At 45.9% G+C, this 20,889-nt stretch overlaps 1 protein-coding gene across 5 annotated transcripts in view; it reads right to left on the reverse strand.

Annotated features, from left to right (window-relative positions):
* The window catches only part of LETM1 (leucine zipper and EF-hand containing transmembrane protein 1), a 72,656-nt gene that overhangs the window by 33,715 nt on the left and 18,052 nt on the right, over nt 1–20,889 (reverse strand). For 4 of the 5 annotated variants that reach the window (XM_064286141.1, XM_064286140.1, XM_064286139.1 and 1 more), the window contains one exon: nt 14,794–15,244. In XM_064286141.1, the coding sequence (XP_064142211.1) occupies nt 14,794–15,244 (451 nt within the window). Of the gene's footprint in view, nt 1–14,793; nt 15,245–20,852; nt 20,870–20,889 lie in introns of those variants that run through there. The other variant, XM_010591351.3, reaches the window with a different exon arrangement.

Genomic DNA, 20,889 nt, shown 5'->3' on the forward strand with positions numbered 1-20,889 from the left:
AGCAGGCGTGTGTCATCTGCATAACACAGGTTGTTAACGAGTCTTCCTCCAATCCTGATGCCCTATTCTTCTTCATATAGTCCAGCTTCTCAGATTATTTCCTCAGCATACAGATTGAATAGGTATGGTGAAAGGATACAACCCTGATGCACACTTTTCCTGACTTTAAACCATATAGCATCCTCTTGTTCTGTTTGACCAAATGCCTCTTGATCCATGTATAGATTCCTCATGAGCACACTTAAGCGTTCTGGAACTCCCGTTCTCTGCGATGTAACCCATAATTTGTTATGGTCCACACAGTTGAATGCCTTAGCATAGTCAATAAAACATGGGTAAACATCCTTCCGGTATTCTCTGCTTTCAGCCAGAATCCATCTGACATCAGCAATGATATCGCTGGTTCCAGGTCCTCTTCTAAATCCAGCTTGAATTTCTGGCAGTTCCCTGTCGATATACTGCTGCAGCCACTTTTGAATGATTTTCAGCAAAATTTTGCTGACATGTGATAGCAATGATATTCTTCTGTAATTTCCACATTCAGCTGGATCACTTTTCTTGGGAATAGGCATAAATACGGATCTCTTTCAGTCAGTTGGCCAGGTAGCTGTCGTCCAAATTTCTTGGCATAGACAAGTGAGTGCTCCTAGTACTGCAACCAATTGTTGACACATCTCATTTGGTATTCCGTCAATTCCAGAGCCTTGTTTTTTGCTAACGCTTTCAGTGCAGCTTGGACTTCTTCCTCCAGTACCATCAGTTCCTGATCATGTGTTGCCTCATGAAATGGCTGAACGACAACCCATTCTTTTTTGTTTAATATTTTCCCCATAGAATCCTTCAGTATTGCAACACGAGGCTAGAATTTTTTCTTCAGTTCTTTAAGCTTGAGAAATGCTGAGTGTCTTCTTCCCTTTTCGTTTTCTATCTCCAGATCTTTGCACATGTCATCATAATACTTTACCTTGTCTTTTTGAGTCGCCCTTTGAAATCTTTTGTTCAACTCTTTTACTTCAACATTTTTTCGTTTTGCTTCAGCTACTTGATGTTCAAGAGGAAGTTTCAGAGTCTCTTCTGATATTCATTTAGGTGTTTTCTTTCTCACCTATCTTTTTAATGACCTCTTGCTTTCTTCATGTATGATGTCCTTCCACACTCGTCTGGTCTTCAGTCATTAGTGTTCAATGCATCAAATCTATTCTTAAGATGGTCTCTAAATTCAGGAGGGATACACTCAGGACGTACTTTGGATCTCATGGAAATATTCAAATTTTCTTCAGTTTCAACTTGAACTTGCATATGAGTAATTGATGGTCTGACCCACAGTTAGTCCTTGGCCTTGTTCTGATAATATTGAGCTTTTCCATCGTCTCTTTCCACAGATGTAAGTCAATTTGACTCCTGTGTATTCCATCTGGTGAGGCCCATGTGTATTTATGTTGGTGAAAAAAGGTGTTTTCGACGAAAAAGTCTTTGGTCTTGCAAAATTCAATCATGCGATCTCTGACGTTGTTTCTATCACCAAGGCCACATTTTCCAACTACCAATCCTTTTTGTTTCCAACATTCACATTCCAATCACCAGTAATTATCAGTGCATCCTGATTGCATGTTCAATCAATTTCAGACTGCAGAAGTTGGTAAAAATTTTCAATTTCATCATTGGCCTTAGTGGTTGGTGCGTGAATTTGAATAATAGTCATGTTAACTGGTCTTCCTTGTAGACCGTAGGAATACGTATGGATATTGTCCTATCACTAATAGCGCTGTACTTCAGGAGAGACCTTGAAATGTTCTTTTTAATGATGAACGCCAACACCATTCCTCTTCAAGTGGTCATTCCTGGCATAGGAGACTACGTGATTGCCTGATTCCGAATGGCCAATACCAGTCCATTTCAGCTCACTAATGCCTAGGATATTGATCTGGTTGCGTTCCATTTCATTTTTCATGATTCCCAATTTTCCCAGATTCATGCTTCGTACATTCCATGTTCCAATTTCCTGAAATCTTGACTCCATCCACATCATTAAGGTCGACTCTACTTTGAGGAGGCAGCTCCTCCCCAGCTGCATTGAGTGCCTTCCAACCTCAGGGGCTCATCTTCCGGCACGATATCAGACAATGTTCTGCTGCTGTTCATAAGGTTTTCACTGGCTAATTCTTTGCAGAGTGGACCGCCAGGTCCTTCTTCCTAATCTGTCTTAGTCGGGAAGCTCAGCTGAAACCTATCCACAATGGGTGACCCTACTGGTATTTGAATACCAGTGGCATAGCTTCCAGCATCGTAGCAACACACAAGCCCCCACAGTATGACAAACTGACAGATGCACGGGGGATCTAAGAGAATAAAACACCAAAAACCAAACCCGCTGCTGTCAAGTCGATTCCAACTCATAGTGACCCTAGAGAACGGAGTAGAACTGCCCCATAGGGTTTTCAGGGCCATAAATCTTTACAGAACTAGGCTGCCACATCTTTCTCCCATGGAACGGCTGGTGGGTTCAAACCATTGACCTTTTGTTTAACAGCTGAGCACTTAACCATTGCATCACCAGGGCTCCAGAGAATAAAACACCTAGGAGTAAATCTGACCAAGGATATGAAGGACTTATATAATGAAAATTATAAAACACTGCTGAAAGGGATTAAAGAAGATTTAAATAAATGGAAAGATGTTCCATATTCGTGGACTGGAAGATTTAATATGAAGATGATGTCACTACTACCCACAGCAACCCATAGATTCAACACAATCCTGATCAAAATTCCCAAAGCCTTCTTTACAGGAATAGAAAACCAATCCTCCACATTATATGGAATGGCAAAAGGTCACAAATAGCTAAACCAATATTAAAAAAGAAGAGCAAAGTAGGAGGACTCACACTTCCTGATTTTAAAACATACTGGTGGCACAGTGGTTAAGCGTTAAGGGTGCTGACCAAAAGTCATCAGTTTGAATCCACCAGCCACTCCCTGGAAACTCTATGGGGGAGGGGGCAGTTCTACTCTGTTCTACAGGGTCGCTATGAGTCGGAATCAACTCGATGGCAACAGGTTTGGTTTTGGTTTATACGGCTATAGCAAAGATGCCACTTTGAGGACTAAGGTGTCCCTGACCCAAGTCATGGTGTTTTCAATTGCCTCACATGCATGCAAAAGCTGGACAATGAACAAAGAAGACCAAAGAAGAACTGACACCTTTGAATTGTGGTGTTGGCGAAGAATACTGAATATATCATGGACTGCCAAAAGAATAAAAATATCTGTCTTTGAAGAAGTACAGCCAGAATGTTCCTTAGAAGCAAGGATGGCGAGACTTTATCTCACATACTTTGGACATGTTGTCAGGAGGGACCAGTCCTTGGAGAAGGACATCACGCTTGGTAAGGTAGAGGGCCAGCTACAGAGATGAAGACCCTCGACAAGACGGACTGACACAGTGGTGGCAACAATGGGCTCAAGCGTAACAATGATCATAAGGGTGGCACAGGACTGGGCAGTGTTTTGTCCTGTTACACACAGGGCAGGTATGAGTCAGAACCAACTCAGTGGCACCTAACAAGAACAACAACATATTGCTACAGGAATCAAAATGGACTAGGTCTAAGTATAACAATAGACATTAAAAAAAAAAAATAGACATAGACCAATGAATAGAACTCAGAGTCTAGAAATAAACCCACACATGTACAGTCAACTGATTTTTGACAAGCACGCTCCATTCAATGAAGAAAGAAGAGTCTCTTCAATAAATGGTGCTGGAAAAATTGCATTTCCACATGCAGAAAAATGAAACAGGATTCATGCCTCATATGAAACACAAAATCAGATTCCAAATGGATTAAGGACCTAAATATGCAAATTAAAACCACATTTGACACCAATAAACTCACACCTATCAATAATTACACTGAACATAAATGGCCTAAATCCACCATAAAGAGACAGAGAGTGACAGAATGGATAAAAAAACAAGATCCATCAATATGCTGTCTCCAAGAGACACATTTTAGAAACAAAGATGTACATTTATTAAAACTCAAAGGATGGAAAAAAATCTATCAAGCAAACAGCTACCAAAAAAGAACAGGAGTCACAATACTAATCTCAGAGAAAATAGACTTTAAAACAAAATCCACCATAAAAGACAAAGAAAGACATTATATAACGAATAAGGGGAAAATCCTTCATGAAGACATACCCATAATAAGTATCTACACTCCCAATGACAGGGCTCCAAAATACATAAAATAAACTCTAACAGCACTGAAAAGAGAAATTGACAGTTCCACAATAATAGTAGGAGACTTCAACACACCACTCTTGGTAAAGGATAGAGCATCTAGAAAGAAACTCAACAAAGATACAGAGGATCTAAAGGCCACAATAAGCCAACTTGACCTCACAGACATATATAGAACACTCCACCCAACAGCTGCAAAGTATACATTCTTTTCCAATGCACATGGAATGTTCTCCAGAATAGACCAAATCTTAGGCCACACAGCAACCCTCAATAAAATCTAAAACACTAAGATAACACAAAGTATCTTTTCTGATCTCAACGCCATTAAAGTAGAAATTAACAACAGGAAGAGCAAGGAAAAAAATCAATTACATGGAAACTTGCTTAAAAGCCACTGGAAACCCTGGTGGCTCAGTGGTTAAGAGCTACGTCTGCTAACCAAAAGGTCAGCAGTTCTAATCCACCAGGCGCTCCTTGGAAACTCTGAGGCAGTTCTACTCTGTCCTATAGGGTTGCTATGAGTCGGTAACCAACTCGACGGCAGTGGGTTTGGTTTTTGGTTTAAAAACCACTGGGTAATAGAAGAACTCAAACTGGGAATCAAAAAATTCCTAGAATCAAACAAGAATGAAAACACATCATACCAAAACCTTTGGGACACAGCAAAAGCAGTGCTCAGAGGACAATTTATAGCAATAGATGCACACATCAAAAAAAAAAGAAGGGACAAAATCAAAACATGAGCTACACAACTCAAACAAATAGAGAACAGCAAAAGAAGCCCACAGCCTCTAGAAGAAAGGAAATAATAAAGATCAGGACAGAAATAAATGAAATAGAGAACAACAGGAAGAATCAACAAAACCAAAAGTTGGTTCTTTGAAAGGATCGACAAACCGGAGGCCAAACTGACAAAAGAAAAACTGGAAACGGTGCAGATAACACAAATAAGAAATGAAATGGGGACATTACAACAGACTTAAATGAAATAGAAAGGATCATAACTACAGTACTACGAAAAAATACACTCCAAACAAATTTGAAAACTTAGAGGAAACGGACAAATTTTTAGAAACACATACTACCTATCCACACTAACATAAAATGATGTTGAAAATCTGAGCAGACCCATAACAAGAGACTGAAAAAGCAATTAAAAAACAAACTCCCAACAAAAAAAAGGCCTGCCCCAGATGGCTTCACTGGAGAATTCTACCAAACATTCAGAGAAGAGCTTACACCAGTACTACTCAAACTATTTCAAAACATAGAAGTGATACCTCCAAATTCATTCTATGAAGCCAGCATAACCCTGATAACAAAACCAGGCAAGACACCACAAAAAAAAAAAAAAAAAAAAAATTACAGACCAGTATCTCTCATGAATATAGACGCAAAAATTCTCAACAAAGTTCTAGCCAACAGAATTCAGCATCATACCAAAAAAATAATATACTATGACCAAGTGGGATGCAAACCAGGTATGCAAGGATGGTTCAACACTAGAAAATCAATCAACGTAACCCACCACATAAATAAAAGAATCACATGATCATCTTAATCGACAAAGAAAAAGCATATGACAAAGTCCAACACCCATTCTTGATAAAAACTCTCAATAAAATAGGTCTAGAAAGGGAAATTCCTCAACATAATAAAGGGCATCTATACAAAACCAACAGCCAACATCATTCTTAATGGGCAGAGATTGAAAACATTCTCTGAGAACAGGAACAAGGATGCCCCTTATCAACACTCCTATTTAACACTGTGCTAGAAGTTCTAGCTACAGCAATAAGGCAAGAAAAAGAAATGAAGGGCACTCAAATTGGTAATGAAGAAGTAAAACTGTCACTCCTATTTAACACCGTGCTAGAAGTCCTAGCTACAGCAATAAGGCAAGAAAAAGAAATGAAGGGCACTCAAATTGGTAATGAAGAAGTAAAACTGTCACTCCTATTTAACACCGTGCTAGAAGTCCTAGCTACAGCAATAAGGCAAGAAAAAGAAATGAAGGGCACTCAAATTGGTAATGAAGAAGTAAAACTGTCACTATTTACTTGATATGATACTATGTATAAAAAATTCAAAAGACTCCACGAGAAAACGACTGGAACTAATAGATTCCAGCAGAGTAGCAGGATACAAGATAAACGCAGGAAAAAAAAAAAAAAAACATAAAATTCTTAGAAGAACAAGCAGGGGCAACACTGCCAGGCCTAGCTTTCAATAAAAAAGTTTTGTTCATGAAAAGACTTCACCAAAAAAATGAAAAGACAACCTGGTGAATGGGAGAATATCTTTGGAAACCATGTATCCAACAAAAATTTAATAACCAAAATATATTTAAAATTTCTACAACTTAACAACAAAAAACAACCCAATCATAAAATGGACAAAGGACTTGAATAGACATTTCACCAGAGAGGACATTCAAATGGCTACCAAACACATGAAAAGATGTCAGGGTCATTAGCCCTCACAGAGATGCAAATCAAAACCACAATGAGATACCACTTTACTCACCACTAGGATGACTAAGATTTAAAAAAAAAAAGGAAAATGTTGGTAAGGATGTGGGAAAATTGGAACCCTTATCCACTGCTGGTGGGAAGGCAAAATGGTACAGCTATTTTGGAAAACAGTGTGGCAGTTCCTCAAAAAAACTAAAAATAGAACTACCATATTACCCAGCAATTCCACTCCTAGGTATATACCCCAAAGACTTGAAAGCAGAGACTCAAGCAGAGACTTGTACGGCAACGTTCACTGCAGCACTATTCACAACAGCCAAAAGGTGGAAACAGCTTAAATGTCCATCAACAGACGAATGGATAAGATGAGTTGTGGGATGATATCAAGGGCAGCATACACGAAGAAAGCAAAAGGTCATTAAAAAGACAGGAAAAAAAGAAAAGACCAAAATGGATGTCAGAAGGGACTCTGCAACTAGCTATTGAACGTCAAGTAGCTAAAGCGAATGTAAGAAATGATGAAATAAAAGAGATGAACAGAAGATTTCAAAGGGTGGCTCAAGAAGACAAAGTAAAGTATCATAATGAAATGCACAAAGACGTGGTGTTAGAAAACCAAAAGGGAAGAACATGCTCGTCATTTCTTCAAGCTGAAAGAAAAAGAGCTGAAGAGAAAATTCTCGAGTTGCAATACTAAAGAATTCCACCGGGAAAATATTAAATGACATAGGAAGCATCAAAATAAGATGGAAGGAATACAGAGAGTCACTGTACAAAAAGGAATTGCCCAACGTTCAACCATTTCAGGAGGCAGCATTATGATCAAGAACCAACGGTGCGTGGAAGGAAGAAGACCAAGCTGCACTGAAGACGTTAGCAAAAAACAGGGCTCCAGGAGTTGACAGAATATCAGTCGAGATGTTTCAACAAATGGACACCAACACTGGAAGCACCCACTCACACAGGCCAAGAACTCTGGAAGAGAGCTACCTGGCCACTGACTGGAAGAGATCAACATTTGCGCCCATTCCAAAGAAAGGCGATTTAACAGGATGCACAAATTATAAAACAGTATCAGTAACGTCATGGGGAAGTAAATTTCTGCTGAAGATGTTTACCTGTGTTTTATCGACTATGCAAAGGCATTGCACCATGTGGATCATAACAATTTATGGGTGACATTGCAAAAAGTGGGAATTCCAGAAACCACTCCCAAAGCCAACTCTTCAGGCAAAGATTGGACTGGACTATAAGACAGAAAATGATACTGGTGAGGAGTGAGCTTCTTGGCTCAAGTAGACACATGAGACTACGTGGGCAGCTCCTGTCTGGAGGGGAGATGAGAAGGCAGAGGGGGACAGAGACTGGCTGAATGGACACAGAAATACAGGGTGGAGAGGAGGACTGTGCTGTCTCATAAGGGAAAGAGCAACTAGGAGTACATAGCAAGGTGTATATAAATTTTTGTATGCGAGGCTGACTTGATTTGTAAACTTTCACTTAAAGCACAATTAGACAAAAAAAAGGAGTGGAAATTCCAGAACACAGCTGTGCTCATGCAGAGCCAAGGTGTGCGTCAGGGTTGTATCCTTTCACCACCTATTCAATCTGTATGCTGAGAAAATAATCGGAGAAACTGAACTATATGAAAAAGAAAGCAGCGTCAAGATTGGAGGAAGAATCAATAACAATCTACAAAATGCAGATGACACAGCCTTGCTTGCTGAAAGTGCAGAGGACCTGAAGCACCTACTGATGAAGATCAAAGACCACAACCTCCAGTATGGATTACACCTCAATATAAAGAAAACAAAAATCCTCACAGGTTGACTCATAAGCATCATCATGATAAACAGAAATACTCAAGTTGTTAAGGATTTCATTTTACTTGGATCCACAATCAACACCCATGGAAGCAGCAGTCAAGAAATAAAACGACGTACCGCACTAGGCAAACCTCCTGCCAAAGACCTTTTTAACCAGAAGAACTAGATGGTGCCCAGCTACAACCGATGACTGCCCTGACAGGGAACAAAACAGAGAACCCCTGAGGGTGCAGGAGAGCAATGGGATGCAGACCCCAAATTCTCCTAAGACCAGACTTAATGGTTTGACTGAGACTGGAAGGACCCCGGTGCTCATGGCCCCCAGACCTTCTGTTGGCCCAGGACAGGAACCATTCCCGAAGCCAACTCTTCAGACATGGATTGGACTGGACAATGGGTTGGAGAGGGATGCTGGTGAGGATTGAGCTTCTTGGATCAGGTGGACACTTGAGACTATGTTGGCATCTCCTGCCTGCAGGGGAGATGAGAGGGTGGAGGGGGTTAGAAGCTGGCGAAAAGGACATGAAAAGAGAGAGCGGAGGGAGAGAGCGGGCTGTCTCACTAGGGGGAGAGTAATTGGGAGTGTGTAGCAAGGTGTATATGGGTTTTTGTGTGAGAGACTGACTTGATTTGTAAACTTCCACTTAAAACAATAAAAATTATTTAAAAAAAAAAGACCTCTTTAAAGTGTTAAGAAACAAAGATGTTACCTTGAAGACAAGGTGCACCTAACCCAAGCCGTGGTATTTTCAATCACCTCTTATGCATGTGAAAGCTGGACAACATATAAGAAAGACCAAAGAATTGATGCATTTGAATTATGGTTTCGGGGAAGAATACTGAATATGTCACGGACTGCCAGAAGAATGAACAAGTCTGTCTTGGAAGAAGTACAGTCAGAATGCTTCTTAGAAGCAAGGACAGCAAGACTTTGTCTCACGTACTTTGCACATGTTATCAGGAGGGACCAGTCCCTGGAGAAGAACATCATGCTTGGTAAAGTAGAGGGTCAGTGAATGTAAAAGAGGAAGACTTTCCATAAGATGGGACTGACACAGTGGCTACAACAATGGGCTCAAACATAGCAACAACTGTGAGGATCGTGCAGGGCCAGGCAGTGTTTCGTTCTGTTGCACCTAGGGTCGCTGTGAGTTGGAACCGACTTGACAGCATCTAACAACACGGAAAGTGTGGCTAACTGCCTCCTCTGTGAACTGCCTCCTTTGCCATTAAACCAGTAGAACTGGATGGTGCTTGGCTACCTTCAGTGAAGATTTTGATCAAAGATTCCACAGAAGAACCCTGATCAAAAGGGGAAAATATAGAACAAAATTTCAAATTATCATGCACGCCAGACTTTCTGGAGACATGGAGGTTGAATGAACCCCTGAAACTACTTCCCTGAGATAATTTTTAAACCTTAAACCAAAAATATCCCCGAAGTCGTCTTAAAACCAAACAATTGTTTAGTTTAACTAGTAAAAAAGGTCTGCCTTGAGCATTATGTTCTTTCAAGAATGATCTATATGGGATCAAACTGACAGCAGCAACTCAAAAGATTAGACAGGACCCTTAGTAGGCAATGAGTTTATGTTAATGGGGGAGGAACAACTCAGAAAAGGAGGATGAGGATGGTTGCACAACTTGAAGAATATAATCGATGTCACTGAATTGTACATGTAGAAACTGCTGAATACATTTTCCTGTGTATATTCTCAACAACAGCAACAATAAAATAAAATTCAAAAAAAAGTATAAAAGCGAAATTACAAAGAAGAAGGATAAAGCAGGCGGATTCACACTCATTGTAGCGTAAAGCCATAGTAACTAAAACATTCTGGTACTTACATAATAACAGACATACAGACCAGCAGGGTAAAACTGAGAACCCAGAAGTAAATCCAAACATCTGTGTTCAACTGCTTTTCAACAAGGATGCGGAGTCCACTCAATAGTGAAGGAAGAGTCTCTTCAATAAATGGTGCTGGGAAAATTGGATTTCCACGTGCAGAAGGGTGAATGAGGATCTAAGCCACACACAACACACAAAAATCAATTCAAAATGGATCAAGGACCTAAATGTAAAAACTGAAACCATAAAATTCTTAGAAGGAAATGTAGGGGTGTGACCGCAGGGCCTAGCTTTTAATGATGAGTTATCAGATATGACCAAAGGAACAGAAGCAGCAAAAGACAAAATAGATAAATGAGACCGCATAAAAAATTAAAATACTTTTGTTCATCAAAGGACTTTATGAACAAAGTGAAAAGACAATTTAGCAACTGGGAGAAAATTTTCAGGAACCATACATCCATTAAGGTCTAATATCCAAAATATATATAAAACTTCTACAGTTTAAAACAAAAAGACAAATAGCCCAATCAAAAAATGGGCAAAAGACCTGAACAGGCATTTCACTAAAGAGGATTTTCAAATGGCCAGCAAGCACATGAACAGATGCTCACTGTTGTTAGCCGTTGCTCTGTTAGCTGCCATCAAGCTGGTTCTGACTCACGGCTGACCCACGTGTGAAGAGCAGAAATGCTCCACATTGCCAGGCCTGTCTTTTGACGCGCCTCTGGATGGGATCTGTAACTCGCCCAACCTTTCAGCTACAACGAACTCCGTCCCTGGTTGCGCTACCCAGGGAGTCCATTAAAAAGGGAGATGCAAATCAAATAAGATACCGCCTCACCACCATGTGAAGGTCAGTGATCAAAAAAAAAAAAAAAAAAAACAGGTGTTGGCAAGGTTATGGAGAAACTGTGGTTTACATTCCCACTGTGGTGGGAATATAAAATGGTGCAACCACTGTGGAAAAAATTTGGCAGTTCCTCAAAAAGTTGAACACAGAACTACCACGTGACCCAGCAATCCTAATCATTGATATACACCCAGAAGAAATAAAAGCAGGAACGCAAACAAAGACTTGTACACGAACATTCATCGCAGCGTTATTCACAAGAACGAACAGGTAGAAAGTACCAAAATGTCCACCGAGAGATGAATGGATAAACAAAATGTGGTATATGCATACAATGGAATACCACTCAGCCAAAAAGGGCAATGAAGTCCTGATACTTACCACAGCATGCATGAACGTCGAAAACGCCATGCTGAGTGTAACAAGTCAGTCCCAAAAGGGCAAATACGGCGTATCATTTATATTAAGTAGACAAATATACAGAAACCAGGTATTCTTAGTGGTTGCTGGGGTGGGAGTTAGGAGAAAACGGGGCGTTTTGGCTTAGGGGGCACTGAGCTGATGTTAATGGCGGTGGAATGATCTGGAAAAGGGTGGCGAGAACAGCTGCACAACATAAAGAACGTAATCATGTCACTGAAACATCCATGTCGAAATTGTTGAACGGCAAATGTTCTGTTGTGTACATTGTCACCACAACTTTTTTAAAAAGCAGGATTACAAACCCCACTGTCGCGTGGCACTTTTAAAAAAAAAGTTGTTTTTTTTTTTTTAGGCACTGTACAAATTATCTTGAAGAAGGTAAAAAATACTGCGGGACGGGACACACGACCAGCAATGCACTGACAGGCTTCAGATGTGAAGCTGACTTGAACATGCACAGACATCTTGGTCTAGACATGGTCACATCTCCCCTACCCCAGCGATGCACCCAGAGGCTCCTCAGGCAAAGGAGGCCCGGGCCTGCAGGGATAAAGAAACGGATTGCTGGGCTTCCACTGCATGCTCAGGGTGACCTCACACAAAGGTGATGCAGAAGGGATGCCGGGGCACAGGCTGTGGCACACCAGGGATCCAGGGCTCATTCGGAGTGAGGGGGAGCAACGGGGGGAGAAGTCATGGCGTGAGGGGCTGGAGAATGTGGGGCCCGAGGCTGGGAGGGCTTTTTCCTAGAGAAGGAAGACCCGGGAGGGTACTGGACATGAGCCGACAACATCCATTTTCAAAGGACTGCCCTGGCTGGTGTGTGGACAGACGGTTGCAGTTAAGGGTGGATGCAGGGGGCCTGTGGCAACAACAACCCAGGGCCAGAGGGGTGGCCAGACAGCAGTGGTGGAGATGGTGCAGAGCAAACCTGCCGGACTGTGGCAGGCTGGCTGTGTGCTGGGGGGAGAGAGAGGGGCATCAGGGGTAACTCCATGGAGGCCTCCAGGAGACATCCCAGAGGGACAGGGCAGGGCTGGCACAGGTTGGAGACATGGAGAAGAGTGGAGTTTGGCTTTAGACATGCAGTTCTGAGATGGCTGTGACACACCTACATGGCCAGAAAATACCAAGGAGGCAGAGGGCTCGAGTGCAGGTTCAGGGCAGGGGTGGCCTGCTTGAGACGTGTACGGGTGGCAGCAGCCATGGCGGGTGCAGAGCTGTGGGACTAGGCGTCTCCACATTGTCCACACTACAGCGAGGGACTTGGTAGTGCCACCCTGACTGAGTGGCCAAGCTCAGCTGCCCAGTGAAGTCGTGGGCATGCCAAGTGCCCCGGGGGAGGTGAGGAGGAGTTGTCGTCTCTGTGGGCCTCTTCACCCCCATCTGACACTCCCTGCCTGGGGACGTTCCTCAAGACACCTGCCCTGAGCTATCGTGGTCGTGACAGACCAGGGAAGACTGAAAAGGAGACCATGTTGTGACCCAGGTGGGGTCCTGGGCCACAGAAGGGCATCTTGGGAAAAGAGGAAATGGGACCAAAGTCTGGGCTTAACTACCAGGACTGTGCCAGGGCTGGCGCCTCAGCTGTGAGGAATGCACGGTGTACTGGGAGAGGAAGTGTTAGGGGACCAGGAACTGGGTGCGGCCTACGGGAACTCTCCCAACCGTGTTTGCGACTTCTCTGTAAATCTAAAATTATTCCCCAAATTAGAAGATTTAAAAATAAACAAACAGCAGAAAGTAATGGAAAGGCCCAGAGCTAAAAACAAGAAGGCAACTGACACTGTTGGGAGGGAGGGAGGAAGGGAGGGCTGCAGTCCCGTAAAAGCTGAGGCACCGGAGGCCGTGCCCTGGAGTGGGGCCTCAGTTCCCACACAGGGCTGCACCTTCCCTGAGAGGGGGCAGGGCCCACACCACCCCCAGAAGCAACCAACCAAGCCACACAGATGAAATCCCTCTGAGGACAGACTCACAGTCCAAAATTACAGCACACACCCCACTCACCACAAGCAAAAGTCAACAGACACAATCAAGAGCTGGATCCAGCCCCACGAGTGTGAGGAAAGAAGAACACTAAATTCAAACTATAACGGAACTGCATTTAAAACGGTTGAGGACATAAAATGTGGAACCTAAAACTCAAAAAAAAGAACAAAATCCTATCAAAAATGATCAAGCTCATTGATAAAAACCCTAACAGAGTGTTTATTTTCCTCACAAATTAAAATAACAATAACATGAAAAGCAGAGTATTATAAAGGAAACTAATTACAAAACAAATGTCAAATATTAAAACAATTTATGACACAAACTTCTAGAGTTATAATACAGTAACTGAAAATAAAATTCCAATGAATGAATTAAACAGATTACTTCAGCTAAAAAGAGAATTAACAAACTAGAAGAAAAATATCTAGGTGGCAGTCCTGAGAGCCAGAAACAGAAAACAGGAAAAATATCTTAAGAGACATGGAGGACAGAAGGAGTCGGTGCAACCATTGCCTAACCAAAGGCCTCTCCCTGTCCAAGAGCTGGTGAGTGATCAAGTTCTAGAGCTGGTGGCTGACTATGTCCTAGCACTGACGGGTGGTCAAGTTCTAGGGCTGACAGGCGATCAGGTTCTAGAGCTGATGGACGACCACGTTCTAGCACTGACCGGCAGTCAAGTTCTAGAGTTGGCAGTCAGTCAAGTTCAAGAGATGGCAGGCAACCAGGTTCTGCAGCTGATGTCTGATCACGTTCTAGAGCTGATGACTGACGTGAAATCTCAAAGTTGAGAGGATAAATCCCAAACATTCAATAAAAGCAAACTCACTCAAACAAGCTCACACAGCCCTGAAGACCTGGAAAGCAATCAGAGAAGACATTTTACCTGCAAAAGAAATACAAGCAATCAGACAGCAGAGCTCTCACCAGCAGTAAGAGAGGCCAGGAGACAATGGAATGGCATCAAGGCACTGAGAGAAAACAAACACCTGTGTGTTAAAACGCACTGACAGAACAGACAAGATGTCAACAGTGTTACGACTGAGTGGATATATTTCCAGGAAGTTCACTTCATCGTGCATTTCTCTACGGGTGAAATAAACACAAGCTCGGGTGCGCCTCCCTTACCTGCCTCCGCTCCCTGCGTGTCAGGGTGTGGCCGTGCAGGATTCGCCACAGCATGCGCGCAGCAATCTTGGTGTCGATCCAGAGCAAGCGGAAGCCGTGGTAGTAGTGCTTCAGCTCATCCAGAACTCTCTGCCCGATGGACTTCTTCACCACCACCTCCACAGGTGGGCTGTACACAGGGCCGCCCTCCTCTAGCTTCTTGTTCTTGTCCTTCAAGGACTTGAGAGACTTCTCCACGATGGAGTCATCCCACAGCGGGTGTGATGAATGCCAGCAGCGCACCGGAAGGGACCACGGTCCCGTGAAAACCAGCCCCGCTGAGACTGGGGCCCATGGTGCTCTCGCCCCTGTGCACGCACGCTCTGGCCTCAGAGTCCAACAGCTGAAATGACTGCTCTTGCAGGGGACGAAGACAGGGTGGACAGGAGGGCAGCATCCACATTTAACATTCCTTTGAGAAGGAAAACAGGAAAAGAGCAATGAGAGTCCAGCCATCTTCTCTGAACTCTAAACACTACACATCAACAAGAGCACGAGACCAAGCCCACACACCCGGTCTCATCACACCATGTGTGTGTCACAGCAGCTGAGAGCCAGAAGGTGCGTTCCCTCAGGACGGGGCCCCACCATGCACCCGGGCGAGATTTAGCATCGCCCCTTCCCATCAGACTCTGATCAAATGTCTCCAGTGGTTTTGCCCAGCAGGTCCCCCTCTAAAGCCGTCTCCTCTGAATTAGAACCACTCAGCTCCTGAATGTGCACCCTAGGGAGAAGTGAGGGGCTGAGCCGTATACGCATCCCGCAGGCTCCTGGCAGGAGAGTCGGTAAGAATCCGGCACCCACAGGCTAGAACTGAATGTCCCATCACCATTTAAGCCACTTAGTTCACTGAGAAGCAAAAATTCTGTTCTCTGCCAGAAACCAGCCAACTGCAGGGCCCACCTGCGCACGGGAGACACTGACCAGGAAGAATCAGGGTGAGCAGGGATGAATCCGGAAACCAAGCCCCAAGCTCCGGGCCCAACAGCAAGTGCGTCCTACCCAGGCCAGCTCCTTGTGACAGCGACAGCACCTCTTTTCTGGACCCACTTTATGCCAAATACTGCTTGTAAGCAACAACTTCACACTTCCTTTTTAAGAAACAGTATCCACGTTCTTAAAGAGAACCAAAACGACAAGATTTCCTGAAATACAGTAATGGCTCTATAAAGACAATATTGGTTAAGAAATCTCCTTGCCAGGAACTTTATAACCAGAAGGAAAAAAAAATCAGAGGAATGAGGCCCACCTGTGGGGCCACCGGGGAGGGACCCACCCCTTTTTGGCAATGCTCACTGCCACCCGGGACGCACCTAAGGTCCCCCAAATGCCTACCCTGAATCTATGCTCGTCAACTTTTTTAAGATGCCAGCCACGCCCACTAACAGGCACAGTGGGTCTGCACCTGGTGTTCAAGTCCAGCCCGTGGCTGCCCGCCAGCTCCTATCCTGGCTCTGCCCGCATGGGACATGTCCCTGGGCTGGCTTCTTATCTGTGTCCTCAATCCCTCCTGCAAAGGGTGCCTTCAAATTTCAAGGTGACAACACAGGGAAGGCGCTGACTGGGCCTCGGGTGGGGCGGGATCCTAAGTCAGCAGTTGTGGTCTTGGGGGGACACAATGCCCACCTGCCTCAGTCAGTGTTGAAACAGACTTACCATCAAAGCAGCAGGACAGGTTGAGGGCCAGAGTCTGAGACAGAACCCCTGCCCATTTCCGGTGCTTGAAAAAGCATCACAGTTTGACCTCAAAATCCCAAAACTGAATGGCCTGGTGTGCGAACCGCCAGGTCAAATCAAACTCTGAGGGCACAAAGTGCAGCCCCTGCACTGGCCTCAGCCCTGGGCAGGCAGCGTGACCCCCACCTCCAACTCCATGGAGGTTTGGAACATGGCTTTGGGGTGCCTTGGGAGTGGCAGGGGAGTAGGGGCTTTGTTGTTTGGGTCTGGAGGTCCCCTCCCCTAACAGGTGACTTTCTATAAAGACCCGTGACTCTTGAGGCAGTCCTGAAAATCAGTGAGGATGCCTGAATTGACTGCCACTCAGACAGCGACACAGAGCTAACAAAGGTGTTAACATGCAAACCGGCAAAATCAAATGAATGCAACCCAAAGCCCGTTTCCTCTCATCCTCGGCCTCTCTGCTAGGGCACTGGCTCTCTGGCGATGCCCTTGCCCACAGGCTCTGGGCTGCTCCTGCCCTAGACACCCCACATACAGTGCACCCACCCTCACCCCACCCAGGAAGTCCAGCCGCCCCACCTCGCCCGTCCTCCTGAGGTCTCGTTGTGGCCATCACACTCTGCCTTCCTGCTGAAATGGGGACCCAGCGAGGGCCAGAGGAGGAAGACGAGGGAGCGGGCCCAACCATACGAGGCTCGACCCTGCGAGGCCCTGACCGTGACCGTGCGGGGGCTGCCCATGAGCGCCTGACTGTATGAGGCCCTGACTGTGCCAGGCCGAGGAAAGCCGAGGGCTGAGCTGCCTCACAGAGCAGAGGAGAGCGGCTGGGCTTCTCGCTAGGTCAAGAGCTCGGCACTTTCCCTACCGCTCTGGTCACCACTGTGCTGGGCTTCTCGCTAGGTCAAGAGCTCGGCACTTTCCCTACCGCTCTGGTCACCACTGGGCTGGGCTTCTCGCTAGGTCAAGAGCTTGGCACTTTCCCTACCGCTCTGGTCACCACTGGGCTGGGCTTCTCGCTAGGTCAAGAGCTTGGCACTTTCCCTACCGCTCTGGTCACCACTGGGCTGGGCTTCTCGCTAGGTCAAGAGCTCGGCACTTTCCCTACCGCTCTGGTCACCACTGGGCTGGGCTTCTCGCTAGGTCAAGAGCTCGGCACTTTCCCTACCGCTCTGGTCACCACTGTGCTGGGCTTCTCGCTAGGTCAAGAGCTCGGCACTTTCCCTACCGCTCTGGTCACCACTGTGCTGGACTTCTCGCTAGGTCAAGAGCTCGGCACTTTTCCGACCCCTCTGGTCACCACTGCGCCCGACCCAGCTCTCAGGACGCCTTGAGGGAATTGACGCTTCAGCTTTGACTTCTTAGAATGGACACCTGTGTAGAACCAAACTTTCCCCTCATTTTATTCAATTAATAGAACGATCACACAAAATGGAAATTCAGAAACCACAGTCTGAACTCATTCGTTAGGCTCTGTTTTCTAATAAGAGGGGGAAAATATCACTGGCAAGGGCTGATGAAAGCCATTTCTTTACAGTTAGAGCTGCTTTCTCCCAGGTCAGGTCCATAGGACTGGCTGGACACAGGGGCGGTGGAGCAGTCCACCCGCTCCTCCCAGGCAAGCTGCCCACTCGGTGCCACCAGCAAAACGCCCAGGCTAGGAGGTCCGACCTGAGCCTCCAAGCTCCTGGAGGCCGGCCCACGCCCTCTGCCTGGAGCCTGACACAGCCCAGGGATTGTGCATGGAGCAGTCGTCACCCTCAATCTAACTGCCACAAAACAACATGAGGCCATTCACAATCTTTTAAAACAATGCACCTATAGAATCCTTTTTCATTCCACCGATCCTACTGATCTCCTACTGGTCTCATCTGTCACATTAGAACACCCTCCCACCCCCGTTCAAGTAGGAACTTATCAGTGGGGGGGGGGTCCATGGGTCCAACTGATGTCAGAGTCAGGCCAAGGATAACTGGGCAGCCCAGACTCCGCTCACCCGCCCAGCCATCCTGCACGTGGCAGACGCACAGCAGCAGGGACTGAACTCTGAACCAGATCATTGGTTTCAAAGTTTGGCTCCACTGCTCATTTGCAGTGTGACCCTGAACAACTAACTTGACCTCACTGCTTCAGCAGCTTCTTTTGTAGGTTGGGAGGGATAATAGTATCTACCTTACAGGGCTGTTGTAAATACTAAATTAGCTAATACATGTGAAGTACTCAGAACTGTGTCTGGCACACAGTAACACCACAGAAGCGGTCACTATTATTACTGCCACATCAAAGCAGCTGAGAAGATGCCAACCAGGGCTGGAAGAAAGCCGCTCGCTTTATAGACAGGGAATACCGAACGATAAGACACAGGCATCGCCTCAGCTTCCCAGCCCTGGGCAGGTGCAGCTGGTGCAGGGAGCTGCCAACCTGGATGGGTCCGAGTGTGGAACCAGTGGGAGAGGGCCCGGGCTCAGCTCTGGTACCCATCACTGGCTGTGGACTCACCCCCCCATACACACACACATCCTCCCCAAAGCAACTCTCAGGCTCAAAATCTTCCTTCCACTACAGAACCGCAAACCGAAAGATTCACAGAAAGCCTGTGGGCTGAATGAGAGCACGGGTGGTGTAGCGTGCCCCCTCCCCGAGCTGGTACATTGTCTGATCTGCCATGGGGTTTGTCTCACCCAACAGCCATCACCTCAGTGAACCCAGGCCTTGGAAGGGCTGGTTGAGGGCTCTCTCCAAGATAACGCCACGTCCCCAAATCCCCTTGCCTGCCACGAGTGTGGCAGACACCTGCACTGGCCAGCAAGGGGCTCACAAGTGAGATGGCAGCTCCTGCGGAGCAAGGCAGGCCCACTCCTCACCGGTCTCCCCCCTGCCCCAGCCCAGTCCTGCCTCAGAAGCACTTCCCCGCCACTCCCGCACAGACAGGAAAGCAGCCAGCCCTGCTTCAACCTTGACGTCAGCCCTGGCTCTTCTCCACCCTGCTCACAGGTGTTCAGCAGACTCCCGCAGGCTCAGATGCCAGCCACGAAGCTCTGGCCATACTTGGTACCCGCTGTGCCTTTGTCACTTGAAAGGTATAGATGACAGTGCCCACACACAGGAACACGTAACGAATGGACGCTCCCATAATCACCAAGTTTAATCATTCCATGTTCCAACCCTCAAGGATCCCTGGTGGCACAGTGGTTAAGCACTTGGCTGCCAACCAAAAGGTTGGCAGTTCGAACCCACCCGCCACTCTGCAGGAGAAAGATGTGGCAGTCTGCTTCTGTAAAGATTGTCCTATAGGGTTGCTGTGAGTCGGAATCAACTCAATGGCGGTCGGTTTGGTTTTTTGTTGGTTTGGTTCTGACCCTCAATCAAAAAGAAAGCGAGTGGCTTCCTCGAAAAGGTCTGGTATCAGCACTGTGAGGGGCAGCTGGCTGTAGGTGGAGAAGAGAAAGGTCACCTTAAACTCATGAGCAGAGCACCCAGGCTGCTGCTGCAGGCCTGGCCAATGCCCAGCACAGGCAAAAAGTTGTTACCACCAGTAATACACACAGAGGAAGCCGGAAAAGGCTTAGCAATTTTCAAGAAGCATAAAATTACATGACATATTTTAAAAACTTTCATCCAAACAAAACTAGCCTGGGTACTGCCAACTTCCTCGAGCAGGCTCTAAAGGACAGACAGACAGACAGGACTGCCAAGGAAGGCTGGCACCCACACTGTGCCACTCCTGAGAGGTACCACCCGCCTCACCTGTACAGGATGGGGGCCAGCTCCCCACCAACCCATCACAAGACATCTCCAGCTTTCTGTTTCTCTATCTCTGTAAATCACCTCCAAAGCAGAGGGAAACGGTCTGAGAGAATGCAACATTTCAACAGCGAGTACACGGTCATGAAAGAGGAAGCCCTTTGGTTCACACTTAAAGGTTCGGGTGTTTTTGGTAGAGTAGGTCACATCACTCTGGAATGCCCTCAAAAAGAGAAAAGGTAGGCAGGGCCTTACAAGGAACAGCACTTTGGGTCCAGAAATTTCAGTTGCCTGACCACATCTGCTCCACCCAACGCAAGGGACACAGGCACGACACGAGTGGGTGGAGGTCCTGCTCCTCCTACCACTGCAGGTTCTTGGGACACTTGTGAACAGTTGTGAACACGTCACAGGTGCAGATGTGGGAGCCACTAATTCCAGGTAACGTGCCCTCTTCCAGGGGATGGTCCCTGGCAAGGTGGTGGCGCACTGGCATTCCCACAACCTCCGACACAGCTGTGCTTAGCCAGGCAGGTGTCGTCACCCCACAGAAACCCAGAAGCAGGGCCAATGGGCACAACTCACCACAGGCCACTCACCTCTTCAGGACACAATACCGCAGGGGCAGAGTTATCC

This window comes from Loxodonta africana, chromosome 5 (genome assembly GCF_030014295.1).
Source record: "Loxodonta africana isolate mLoxAfr1 chromosome 5, mLoxAfr1.hap2, whole genome shotgun sequence".
In the NCBI taxonomy this organism is placed as follows: domain Eukaryota; kingdom Metazoa; phylum Chordata; class Mammalia; order Proboscidea; family Elephantidae; genus Loxodonta; species Loxodonta africana.